We start from the raw sequence: 12,863 nt of genomic DNA on the forward strand, positions 1-12,863 counted from the left end.
CGGACACAGGAACAGAACTGCTTTATTGTTCGACATCAAAACACTACTCGCATAACGGCGGGAACTCTGTTAACCTTTCCTCCGGAAGCGCAACAACAAAAACAGTCCGTGCGGAACCCCGCACCCCAACTCGAGGTCCCGCGGGTGAATTATGTAAACACCACAATAGTCCAATTTCTTATCGGCGAAAACATCGACTTCGGCATTAAATATGGGTCCTCTATGCCAAGTGTCTCTCATTTTTCCACATACCTTCGTTTATTATCACATTCTAAATGTTTAACAGTATCGGACAAAACTCTGGGCGTCGTGGTATAAGACATTTTCTTGCCGTCTCCAATCGAATTAGCATTGGAGAACGCTTTCCTTAACTGACACTTCCGGCCAGTGACGTGATTTGATGACGTAGGTCAGGGGTCTCAAACCCATTTTTTGTTCCAGGCCACATTGTCGGGATCATTTCACTCAAAGGGCTGTTATGACTATTAAGCCATCAAAATCTTTAATTGCATCATCAACTTGAAATTTTGCTACAGATTTTAACAAAAATCATGGATGTTAACACGCGAGTTGCCTTTGCGGGCAACATAAAATCACGTGCCAGGATGTATCTGGCCCTCGGGCCTTGAGTTTGACACCTGCGACGTAGGTACATTAGTTCTATACCAGGAAGTTTTAGAGCTCGTTTTCAATCATTTGTGGGAGTATTTTGTCATGGAATAATCTGAAAGAATAGTCAAAAGTTCCTAAAAATAATTGTGGACTTTTAAAATAAAGTTTTAGACTAGTAAATGACACATTCAATTCCAGTGATTTGGATCATTTTAATAACTTTCAGATTAATTTACAAATGGGCTCAGGGTATGAAGCTTGGCTACCAGTTAAAAACAGCTGTGAAAGTGCAAACAATGGAAGCAACACAAAAGGCCTTGTCACCTCCCATTATTTCCTAAAAAAAGAAAAAGAAAAGAAAAAAACATGACAAAAACAAACATTTGGTTTAGAATGCAACGTGCTGCTAAAGGTTACATCTGTCGTTTTTTTCCATACGCCATCTGCTTTCTCCTGCAAGGAGAAAAAGCCTCAACAACAACCAGTTGCTCTTGACATAGTGCCACATTAAACCAAACTTTTATTATTACGCTATATAAATCAGATGCAGCAAGCACAAAAACACAAGTACGCCAAACTTAATCTTACAGTGGGAAATTGGCCTGTTTTCAGAAAGCACATCTGTGTACATGTAATTAACCCGCACCCATGCTCCAGATGGGGAAAGAGTCCAGTCCCTTTCCACAAATCACAATAAAATCAAACAGTCACCTGGTCTAGTACAGACAAGAATAAACAAATGGTTGAAGTAGGAAGCAGCAATGCAGTTAATTCCCTAAAAAAAAAAAAAAAAAAAAAAAAAGTGTCTGTAGACGCTGATCCCCTTTTACGCCCACATGTGGCGTTTGCAGTGATCGACAGCCTGAAAGACCACCCAATGTTTACGGTTACAATCACATCAATGTTACTCAAGTTATAGTAAAATGTATACCAATAAAACAATACTTCTTCCAATCAATAAACCTCAAATAAGGATATGAGGCGCCGAATCAAATTTCAGGATGAACTTATAAAGTGCACAACAACCTTTACAGGTGGATTTAATTTGACAATCTCAAACCTTGACCTACTGTGGTGGTGTGACAATTATGACTTTATTACTATGCCTGGATAAAACACCTTGATAAGACTACTAAAACAATACCATGACAAAAATCTAAAACAGTACATGCACTTGAATGAAAACTGACAACATAACTTCAAGTATTTTGTAAATTTTTTCATCAATTCAAAATACAAGCTGTGGGAAAAATGTAACGGGAATTAGCCCATTTTGAAGTGATTAGAAAAAAAATTAACAATACCTGCCTCATACAACAAATTCATCTCTCTTCAGTAGGCTCTGAAATATTCCACTTATGGTTTAGCAATTGCTGAGATTTGTGGAGCAAATTTTCAACATGTTTTGGCCAATATTTCGAATAAACCATCCACTAATTCGTAGGGTTGTGTATCGTTAAGATTTGAACAAGGAAACATATTGGTCAATTTATGGTTTGAATGCCTGTTGTGAATTTTGTCAGAGAACCGTAAAAAGGAATGAAAGATCCATTTAAAGGTTTAGAGATTATCAAATTAACTTCAACTGTGAGGTTTGTGTATTTTTGGTTCATCCTCAAATTTCACCCGAAAGCCCAATATCCTGAGTTTTTTTTATTTGTGTAAGTGCAAGTGACGTACATCACATTGGATTGCTGTCTCAATGCTCCTGCACCAGAATGACGGTCCCAAAATGCACTGCTCTCTTCCCAGCAGCCTGCGGAGTGCCTCAGGACAGGCGCCCACTTGCTATTAAAAGACACAGAGGCACAAAGACTAAAAGCCCCACACAAAACTTTTCTGGCCTACACAAGAAGTTGAAGATTTAAAATAGTACACCTACCAGGCACACAAAATCAGGGTCGAGCATCTGAAGGAGCATTTGCACAAGCATGGGCTCATATTGCTCAACCAGCTGATCACACTGTTGAGACATGCGCACAGGCATGAAATAAAATGGCAGATTAACAGATCCTAAGTCAATGTGAACGGTCATCACCTCTGTCTGGAAGGAGTCTGGCAAGAAACTGCAAACTTTTAACACTGCTTCTTCAATCTGTCCCTCAGTTGCATTCTTTTCAAGGATTCCATCAATGTAGGCGACAGCCATCTTGCACACTTTACAATAGCCACCACTTTTGAAGTCCATCTTATCAAGGGCATCTAGAAAGCAACAGACCACCACCATTGCACAACTACAGTAATTTTCAAGTCCTTACACAAAGAACAAGCAAGAAATAGTTCAGAAAATGTCAACAAAAACAGCTACATTGGGGGTGCAGACAATTTATTTTGGCCATTTCTCCACATGAGAAAACTTAGCAAGATGCTTGAAAGGCGCTTCTATGCCAATTTCAAGCAGGGGGGCTGCTGAAAATTGAATCGCCCCCCTCCAAAAAAGGGGGTGGCGTGGCCAAAAAAAAATAGTTTTTGAAAACCACTAGTCTAGCAGCAGACTGTCATTGTTTGTTGAGTATTATATTTATTTAAATTTTACAGTCCACAAATAGGAAAACAAAAGCAGTATTTTTGTAACAAATTATTCATTTTGATCTTCTGAAACTGGTGTATTCATGTTGATCAATCTGTACTGTTTGACTAGCGGTAGCAGAGTGAAGATCAAGTTAAAGTAGGTTGCAAACATTGCCTAAGATTTTATAACAGTCCCTGGAAGCCATAATCTATCATAACAGGAGATTATAAATTAAAACCTGACCCCAACTGAAGTTTGGGCCAGCAACACAAGAAAAATAAAAACTGGTTTGGTGGAGATTTTTGCATTTAATGTAGAGGAGCATTGAGAACTTACGGACATATGCACGTGTGGCATCTTTGCAGAGTGACAAAACAGTGCAAACAATCTTAGGGTCGGCCTCCTGCACCAGCAATTGAATGATGGCCTGACCGTAGGTGTCGATTAGGTCCTTGCACTGAACACTGAGACTAGAGGGCAAAAATGTACAAACTTTCTCCACAGCTGCAATCACCTCCTCCTGAAATAGATGTAGAAGATTGAGCCACAAAACAGAAACCGCTGTGCTCTCATTGCTTTACATGGGACATGTCCCACCTCGGTTGCCTGATCTTGCAACATGCTTTCCAACTGCTTCATCACAAACTCACAGATTGCACATTGGGGGGAATCCCGAACTCGCACCATAGGCTAAAACACAGAGGATCCATTTTGAAAATGTATTACACAGTGGAATAGTTTGAACCATTTAAAAAAAAAAAAAAAAAAAGAAAAAAAAGTGTGTGTGTGTGTGGGGGGGGAGGGGGTGTCATCCGGCTTGACTGGTTACTTTAGTGAACTTGGCGACAGATTCCACCTTGGTGGCAGGAACAAGACTGAGAGCAGGCATGGTATCGGCAGCAGGCAACGTTTGGGAAGCCTGCAGCTTCAACATGGGAGTAGACCTTTTAACAGCATTACAAAAGCCAACAGTTGAACAGAAAGCATTGGGATCCTACGAACAGAGAAAAGATACCAAGTTCAGAAAATTGCCTAGGTCAGATCTCATGCTTGAAGGTATAACCTGCACACACTTCCACAGTTTTTAAATCAGCAAGCACACTAAGAAATCATCAAAATGTAACGAGTTGGAACCTTGCACAAAAGCATATATTCTCTGAGCAAGTGTACATCTGTGCAGCAGTGAGTAAAGTGATTAGAAGAAATCCTCCCCAAATAAGAACAGGGGTGTGAAGTCAATTCAGAACAATGCAAGCCATAGCTGACCAATTTGCTCAAACAGGTTACAAGACTCAAGAACATATCTATTTAGTAGGCTCATTTGATGTAAAAACACAGGCAATTACATTATTCCAACCAGCAAAATGTTATGGTTTGTTAAGACAGTGAAACTAGTTTCCAGACATGCATCTCTACAATGTTGTGTAACACTTGCACAGGTCCATGAATAACAAAAGCTAAGGCTTAAAAAATTTACAGGCCGGCCAGACAACACCTACCTGATCCTGACGCGCAGCAGAGGGGCAAAAGAGAAGACACGAATGAAGGAGAGATTAAGTATGGGTGAGAAAAACTGAAAGGCGAGGGGGCTGGGGGGAGAATATAAGAAGGCCAGACTAGACTAGCATCACCAATATGAACAAAATATTGTCCTACCAGTTAGGGTAGTGGGCATGTTCTACAACTGAATTTATAGGAGGAAGGGCTCACCATGGAAAAGACTTTTTGAAGAACAAGGCTGCCATACTGGCTGATGTACTCCTTGCACTGTAAGGAGAATGACAGTTAGCCAGTGAGAAATGGATGTTAAAATTTACATTTAATTGTTTAAAAGAAGGACTTGACAGTTGCAGATATTTGCTTACCAAACTGCACTTCACAAGAATACTTAAGTCTGAAGGTGTTCTCCTTTTTATGAAGGACTGCGGTAAGAGTAGAATGTGGGCAAAATATCCATTGTATGCTGAGGTGTAAAAAGTGGACTCATTCATCGCAGAGATTGTGGTGTCCCGTTACTTTTGTCCAGCATTAGAGAAGGTTTCAGTAGGCCTTTGCACGACTCAAAACTAGTTTGTGAAATAATATTTTTGTTCAGTTACGGTAATTTAGTACTTAAAAAAATAATAATAATCCTGCTCACTTAACAGGTCCGTTATTGGCAAATTGTGAACAAATGAGTGAATTTCAATCTGCTGTTATGCAGTTTAGTCCATAGATTTGACAAAAAGAAAAGAATTCTTTACTTGCTGTGAAGTGCCTTGCTGCCACCTGCTGGTCATTTGTGATGAAAAAGTCTTGTAATGTTTATAATATTACCCCTTGACATATTTGTGTGACTGAGAACGTTGTAGAGTGAGATGCATTGAATTACAGCTATATTATGCATGAGCCATTAAGCATGTACTGTTTGAGTATTTTTAAAAAGGAGAAATCCAGTGCTTTGCATTAACAGTGTATCAATAGGTCATGTAATATGTACCCTATTTTGACAATGTGATGTTAAATCCTCTCATTTAATAGTGTTTTGAGAATTTTTTTTTTTTTTTTTTTTTTTTTTAAAATCAACAATGACGAATTTTCAGGGGCGCTGCCATTTTCGCGAGTTACATGATCTACGTGGCCGTATGTGATGTGTACCGTGCTGTTCGAAACGCTCCATTTATGCCCAGCGCTGATTTCTCAGATTTATCCTCATCTGATGAAGAAATGGCAGTACCGGTTGATCGGGAAGACTGAGAAATGCTTCCATACAGATTTCAACCTGTGGCTGTAATATATTCAGATGGTTCTTTGGGCGGAATGACTCGGAGTCTGACTACTCGGAGGCCTACGTGCGACATTAAGTGCGTAAACAAAGGCCCCCGGGAGCTCCGGGCCGGCAACTGCAGATGGTTCTTCGGACGGGAATGTAGCAGAGTCTGACGAGCAAGCGCCGACAGCCGAGGTTCCAGGCGGCAGAGGCCATTAGCCCCGAATGCCGAAGCTCGGGCAAAGGCCTCCGCCACCTGAGCTCAATCGTCAGACTCCGCGTCATTCCCGTCTGAAGAACCATCCAAATATTCAACATTAATTACAGCCACAGGTTCAAATCTGTATGGAAGTATTCCTCAGTCTTCCCAATCAACAGATACTGCTATTTCTTCATCAGTTGAGGATAAATCTGAGAAATCAGCGCTGGGCATAATGGTGACCCATGTAATCCAGCATTTGGAACGGCACGGTACACGTCACATACACCCACGTAGATCATGTGACTCGCGACAATGGCCGCGCCCCTGAAAATTCATCATTGTCGATAAAAATCTTCTCGAAACACTATTAAATGAGAGAGGATTTAAAATCACATTGTCAAAATACGGTACATATTACATAACCTATTGATACACTGTTCATGCAAAGCACTGGATTTCCCCTTTAAGTTGGCAACGCACATAATTTTTAACTTCTGATTTATATATTGACAGTAATGTTAAAGTACTAATCCAGAGCTACTGACTTCTTGTGCATGCATAAGAGATCACACAGATTTCAGAAGCAATGAGTGTTTTTCTTAACTCCGAGGACATGGAACACAGTGAGTGGCTACACAAACTGCCGCAGGTAAATACCTAGAACATACATAAAGGGACCCAACCCATAACACCTAGGAGAGGTGTATGCCCCTACTCGGCATAGTGACAAACAACCAATAATCTACAGAATGCTTTGTGGAAGAGATGGGAACTGGAGGGGAAGAATTTTCTTATTCTTCCCACGTTCAGAAAACATCCCATGTAGGTGTAATTCAACCATATATGTTCGAACCGGTGTGACGGTCTGAGCGTCGAATGCAACACAAGGACAGGATTCGCCAAGACCTGACAAAGTTGATGTGGAACTTCGCACCCAAAACACAGACTGATTGGTGCCTGAAGAAATCTACGTACACCTTGTTGACGAAATAATCTAATTCAAACACGTTTAAACGTGTGATGCTGCTTGGACACAACAGTGAGTAGTTTGTTGTTGTACTAGCGACTGAGTCGGCGTAAAACAAAAATTTAAACCTTCGGTATAGTTCTGTGTTTAAAGACTCAGCCCATATTTTAAATAATGCACCCAACTTAAGAGCACACACACCGCTGTAGTCGAATTTCATCAAGACCTCAGTGTCAACAGTACACTAACTTTATACAGTATCCAAATTTCATCACCTCCAAAACATGGATACGGATATTAGCTGAAATATATATGTATCAGTATTGTACTTACATTTAAAACGAGGTAGAAACTTGTCAATACTAAACAATTGAACACGTATGTGCTTACTGTACTTGCTACCAAAGCAAAGTGAACGCTGCACCGGGTTTTCAAACCAGTCCTCCGTGAAATGCTTGGAACATATTACTGTCCACTTTGATTTGTAAGTCCAATGGACCGGCTTTGTCTTCAAAACCTGGTCCATACCCTGCCTATCTGTTCATGTTTCGGTCATTCACGTAAGATGACTCAGTCAACGTTTGACGCAGAACAGTATGCAACACACTTCCTCATTATCGTTGCTAGCTTTTTCCACTCTCTGGCTAAAATTTTGTCGTGACTTGACGTCACATTCCGGAGAGTACCAGAACTTGCCGAACCTAAATAACATTTCGAACAAAATCTTGAGGGTGACTTTGAATCTAATTAATTTATTTAATTTCTGTTGTGTTGAGAATTTTAAAAATATTTTAGCTACACTTATATGATAGACAAAATATATTTCCTCTGGATTAGTACTTTAAAGGTTATTTGAAAACTTGTAGCATTAAGTTTTCTAATGGGAATCCTAACAAATGAAATTAAATGAATGCAGATAAACTTTGAGGATTCCCCATGTATACTGTGAAAATATTATGAAGTCTGACATTTATTTTTAAAAAAAATGGTAATAAAAATATAGAAAATAGCCTACATCCAAACAGTATTTTATGTGAGGACCTGAAATATAGACAACTGACATGCAGCACTCACCATGTCTGACAGACCGGGTCCCAAGTTGTCACAATTCTCCTCAAATTTCATAATCAGAGAGTTAACAAATGAGGTGTTGGCCTTTCCTTCTGCTTGTGCATCAGTCATGAATTTGATGCAGTCCTGGCACACAACTTCACTTTCCTAAAGAGGGACAGATAGCAAGGTTAAATGACCACCAAGAAATTTGCTTGTTCACAGCAATACAGAGGAATTGGGAGACCATACTTTGACTGGACTTTCTGGTTTGGAGGTTTCCTGCGGGTACAAGAGCCCAGGCACATTGAGAAGAAACGGTGTTGCTGATTGAGAGAGGTCAACCTGTGGTATCTCATTGGAAAGGAACTGGTCCTGAAATTTAGTCAAGGCCATCTCCTGGGAGACACACAAACCAATGGCGCCACAAGCTACACCGGGATTATCCTAAAAAAGAAAAAAAGAATGAACACTGATGCTTACTATGTAGAATCAGGTGAAAGGTAACAATGATGCCAGTCATGAGGTTCTCTCTTGCATAATGGCTTCTCGGTTTCTAATTCAAAGTGGATTCACTTCCCTATTATATAGCTCTTTGTCAGCTCTCTGCACTTCACTGAAAAGATACTTTTACAATCATGCAGGCAAAGTATTTTTTTTTTATCTCAGCGGTTAAAGATAAAGCAGTATGATCTCGCAATTGAGGAGACCACTCACCAGCTCTGCAATGACGATGCCTAAGACAATGGGGTAGTAACTATCAACCAATTCCTTGCACTCTGAACTCAAACCTTGGTCAGGAATGAGCTGGCAGGCTTTCTCCATGTAGCCAAGAACCTCACTCTGCAAGCACACCAATAACTTAACATTTGGAGGAGAAATATAATTATAAGTACCATATAGCAAGTTTATTATAAACTTGCTCTTTCTTACCTCTGTGGCATTGTCCTTCAAAACGTGCAAGATAACCATGATCACCTCTTTGCACAAGTCACATGGCACAGATTTCTATAACATGATTTAAAAAAATAAATGAATAAAAGCCTAAGAAGTTACAATATTAGGAGTGTTACAGAGGTCTCTTCTTGTTTGGAAAAATACAAAATTGAAAGCAATGTTTTACAGAAATGGAAAACACAAGTAACTGCGCGGAAGGCAGGAGTCTCACCATCTGGGGTTTGTTCCAGACGTTCTGCTGGCAGTGAGTCACAGCACCACAAAGAGATGCAGTTTTAACATTCTGACACCAGTAAGGAGGTCCACGGGCACACTGCTCTGTACCCAGAAGAGGGGAAGCCACAGCTGCTAAAGAGTCAAAGAACAATTGTTGATGGATTACTGAGGCAATCGAAAAATAAAAATTCTTCATTCAACCTGTCTGACTTTTATCTGCTCAACTCCACATATTTGCAACCAAATTGTCATCCCGTTCACCCTTTACATTTTTTTGACAGCTAAAACTACGACATGCAAAATGAAAGTACCACAAAAGAATATTTGGACTTTAATGCGTCTTTCTTGACAAGAGGACGGTTTGCATATGGAACACAAGTTAAATGCAACAATATTACAGGTAGACATGACGCGAAGCAAGTTTATTTGTATATATTAAAAACAAAAGTACAATTAAAAACTGTGCACAGTGGATGAAATATTAAAATTGGAAATATTCTAAATAGCAGGAGAAAAAAAGAAGTTTTCAACCTGGATTTAAAAACAATCACATTTTGGCCTGACATCACCTCTGTTGGCAACTCCTTCCATTTGTGTGCAGCATAATAGCTGAATGCTGCTTCGCCATGTTTGCTTTAGACTCCGCGCTCCACTACTTCAGTCAGCCGATCTCAAAGCTCTACTGGGTTTGTATTCCGTAAGCATATCTTTCATGTATTCAGGACCTAAACCACTGAGTGCATTATAGACCGGGAGCAGAACTTTAAAATCTAATCGAAAGCTAACTGGAAGCCAGTGCAAGGACTTTAGAATTGGAGCTACTGTATATGCTCTGACCTTATTATTCAAGTCAGAAACTGAGTTTCACCATTCTGAATGAGCTGCAATTGTGCTCTTTTTGGGGAGTCCAGTCAGGAGACCATTACAAAAGTCAAGTCTACCTGAGATAAAAGCATGGATGAGCGTCTGCTTGACACATACAAGCCTTCATTCTAGATATGTTCTTCATATGATAAAAGGCAGATTTTGTGATTGATTTGATATGACTGTTGAAAGTCAGATCGGAATCAATCAGAACACCTAGGTTTCGGACTTGGTCTTTAAAGAATTTGAGTCCAGGTGTTTACTAACAGCAATTCTCTTTTCTTAATTTCCAAATCAATTGTTTTAGTTTTGTTGTTGTTTAGTTGAAATTTTTACTCATCCAGTTATTCATCTGCTTTAGACAGTGGCACAATACCTCAATTGAACTGTAGTCATCTGGTGACACTGCTATATATAACTCTCATCTGCATAGCTATGATGGTCGAAATTTGCTGTGAAGAATTTGACCCAAGGGTAGCATATACAGGCTGAACAGGGGGGTCCAAGAATTAATCTTTGAAGGACCCCATAGGTCGTTGCCATTTGTTGAGATTGAGCACTTTCAATGGTTACAAAGGTCATTTAATCCTACCCATGTTTCCAATCTGTTCAGCAGTATATTATGGTCTACCGTATCAAAGGCCGCACTGAGATCCAACAAGAAGTGTAAAAATACCACAGTACCTGAAAATCATTGTGATTGTTTAAAAGAAAAACAATTCGGTGTTACCGCCATGTTTTCGATAGGAAATAGAAGCTTGTTTCCAGCACTGCAAACAATATCAGCAATCAAGAGTGACTGAGTGGCTGCACAGATAAAATACTTAGCAAAGCAGATGAAACCCCACACCCCCTTTAGTTGAGTCAGGTGATTATACAGCAGAAATAAGCTGTTCTCGAAATCCCACTACATGGGGTTTGTTTAGGCAAAGCAAAATTGAAAAAAAAAGTAATAATCCTGTAACAATAAAAAGATTGTCCAAAAACAACCAATTTTCCCCATGCAGTGTGGTTCATTCATCCAAACAGGATTGTTTGAAACTAAACACAAAAACTCTTCTCAGTCGGCTTGCACTTTCACTTGAATGAGCCTTTAGCAATCTTAGGGACAAATGCGAACAAAGTGAAAAGTAAAAAGTGCACAGACTGTTATTTATTCTCACCAGACATGTAACAAAAGAAACACTTTACACATACGGCCGAAATGTCAGTGTGTTTTGAAACGCGATAAAAATAAATAAATAAATAAAAAGGGATCTCCTCCTCTAAGAGCAACTGTATAATAAAGCATGCGTCAGTCAACCACTTTATTTCCATGTACGTTAATTTTTCAGCTTGTGGTGGATATCTGAAAAACTGTAATCAAATACCAAGGCAAAGCAGAACAGGAACGAAAATTGCAGAACAGAAAAAAGAAGACTTTCATCCCTTTTTAAACATTGAAATGAAAGCTTGTGATGGATGATCTTTGGAGAATTTCCCTTTTCAACTTGAGAAATAAGGAAATAGGTCAAGTTACATATGACAAAAGTATCTTTGACCTAAAAATACATTTATGTCGTTCCATAAAAGATTTGAAAGTATACAGTCTGAGTTGATTAGAAAACGTCTTCATGCATTATTTTAGTTGTGAAAAACGAAAAAAAAAACCCCAAAATATTTTGGGTCATGCAGCCTTTACTAGCTTTCATGCTTGGGTCATGCAGCCTTTACTAGCTTTCGTGCTAACAAGCTACCATAACAGGAAGCGCCGGTTATTTTCTTTAACCTCGATAAATAAATACTCATAAAACTTACTCACACACGTAGAGAACGTAACACAATGTGGATTTTACACCAAAAGATACTCGTTAGTGAAGGCAGCTACTACCGGTCGAAGGTAATTCCTGGTGTTTACTCTTTACCAGGGTTACTTTGTCACGCTTCCTCCTATGAACCCATCAACTACTTGGAATACAAATCAGCGTCGTCACGGTAGCTATGCTGTTGTAAATATATATGTAACACCAAAGCTCATTTTGCCTTGTGTGCCTCGACATTACCTGAGGACACGAAAAGGAGCGTTAGAAGCATCATGACTCCGCTGTTTTCAGGCTCCTCTGATGCTTTCACGATGTCGGCTAGCCAGTTGAAGCAACTTGGGCGACGAGGCGCTTGCGTTCAAACCTTTATGGCGGATCGCTGCTAGTCAGCTGACTGCTCAGCACAAACATGTGACTCAACAGCACTCGTGACCTCGGACAACTCGGTTGCATTGGTTCATCTTTTTGTACCCCCCAAAAAAACAATCAGCGTCTTGTTTTGTACGGGAAAGATTCGTTTACGGTAGGAAAAACATTGATTCTTGTATGGAAGAAGAAAAGTACTACTAAAGACAAAAATAAATAAATGCAAACACTAAATGCAGGAAGAAAAATGACATCACAAAGTCCGACATTTAAACTTTCACAATAAGAAAATTAAAAGAATAACTAGAGAGCAATTATACTTATTTACATATTCTCATTGTCTGTTTTTAAGGCATGGGAAAACATTTTTAATATAATTAGTAAATCCAGAGGAAGACTTACCATTTCTTTGTTTGCTACAATAAACATATTTACCCAGACAACAAAACAAAAGACATCCAAAGAGAAAACACTATGGCACAATTCAAAATGTGGAACATCATTGACTTTCACAGATACCACTGCTAAATATTTGTCCAGAAGCTTTGCGATAGGAAAAAAAAAAG

At 39.4% G+C, this 12,863-nt stretch overlaps 1 protein-coding gene across 2 annotated transcripts; it reads right to left on the minus strand.

Annotated features, from left to right (window-relative positions):
- Positions 1 to 809: 809 nt before the first annotated feature.
- On the minus strand, positions 810 to 12,374 carry psap (prosaposin). Of its 2 annotated transcripts, none has more exons than XM_061837175.1 (14): positions 12,172 to 12,374; positions 9,261 to 9,394; positions 9,026 to 9,100; positions 8,810 to 8,935; positions 8,345 to 8,539; positions 8,117 to 8,260; positions 4,835 to 4,891; positions 3,954 to 4,118; positions 3,722 to 3,814; positions 3,461 to 3,644; positions 2,651 to 2,814; positions 2,495 to 2,575; positions 2,293 to 2,400; positions 810 to 1,474 (listed from the first exon to the last, which is right to left on the minus strand). In XM_061837175.1, exons 1-14 carry the CDS (start codon positions 12,203 to 12,205, stop codon positions 1,439 to 1,441), a joined length of 1,596 nt encoding a protein of 531 aa, XP_061693159.1. In that variant the 5' UTR covers positions 12,206 to 12,374; the 3' UTR covers positions 810 to 1,438. The 2 variants fall into 2 exon arrangements, with proteins under 2 accessions (XP_061693159.1, XP_061693158.1); XM_061837174.1 differs by having other exon boundaries at positions 9,261 to 9,397.
- Positions 12,375 to 12,863: the final 489 nt, after the last annotated feature.

The sequence above is a fragment of the Syngnathoides biaculeatus genome, chromosome 12 (assembly GCF_019802595.1).
Source record: "Syngnathoides biaculeatus isolate LvHL_M chromosome 12, ASM1980259v1, whole genome shotgun sequence".
NCBI classification, from domain to species: domain Eukaryota; kingdom Metazoa; phylum Chordata; class Actinopteri; order Syngnathiformes; family Syngnathidae; genus Syngnathoides; species Syngnathoides biaculeatus.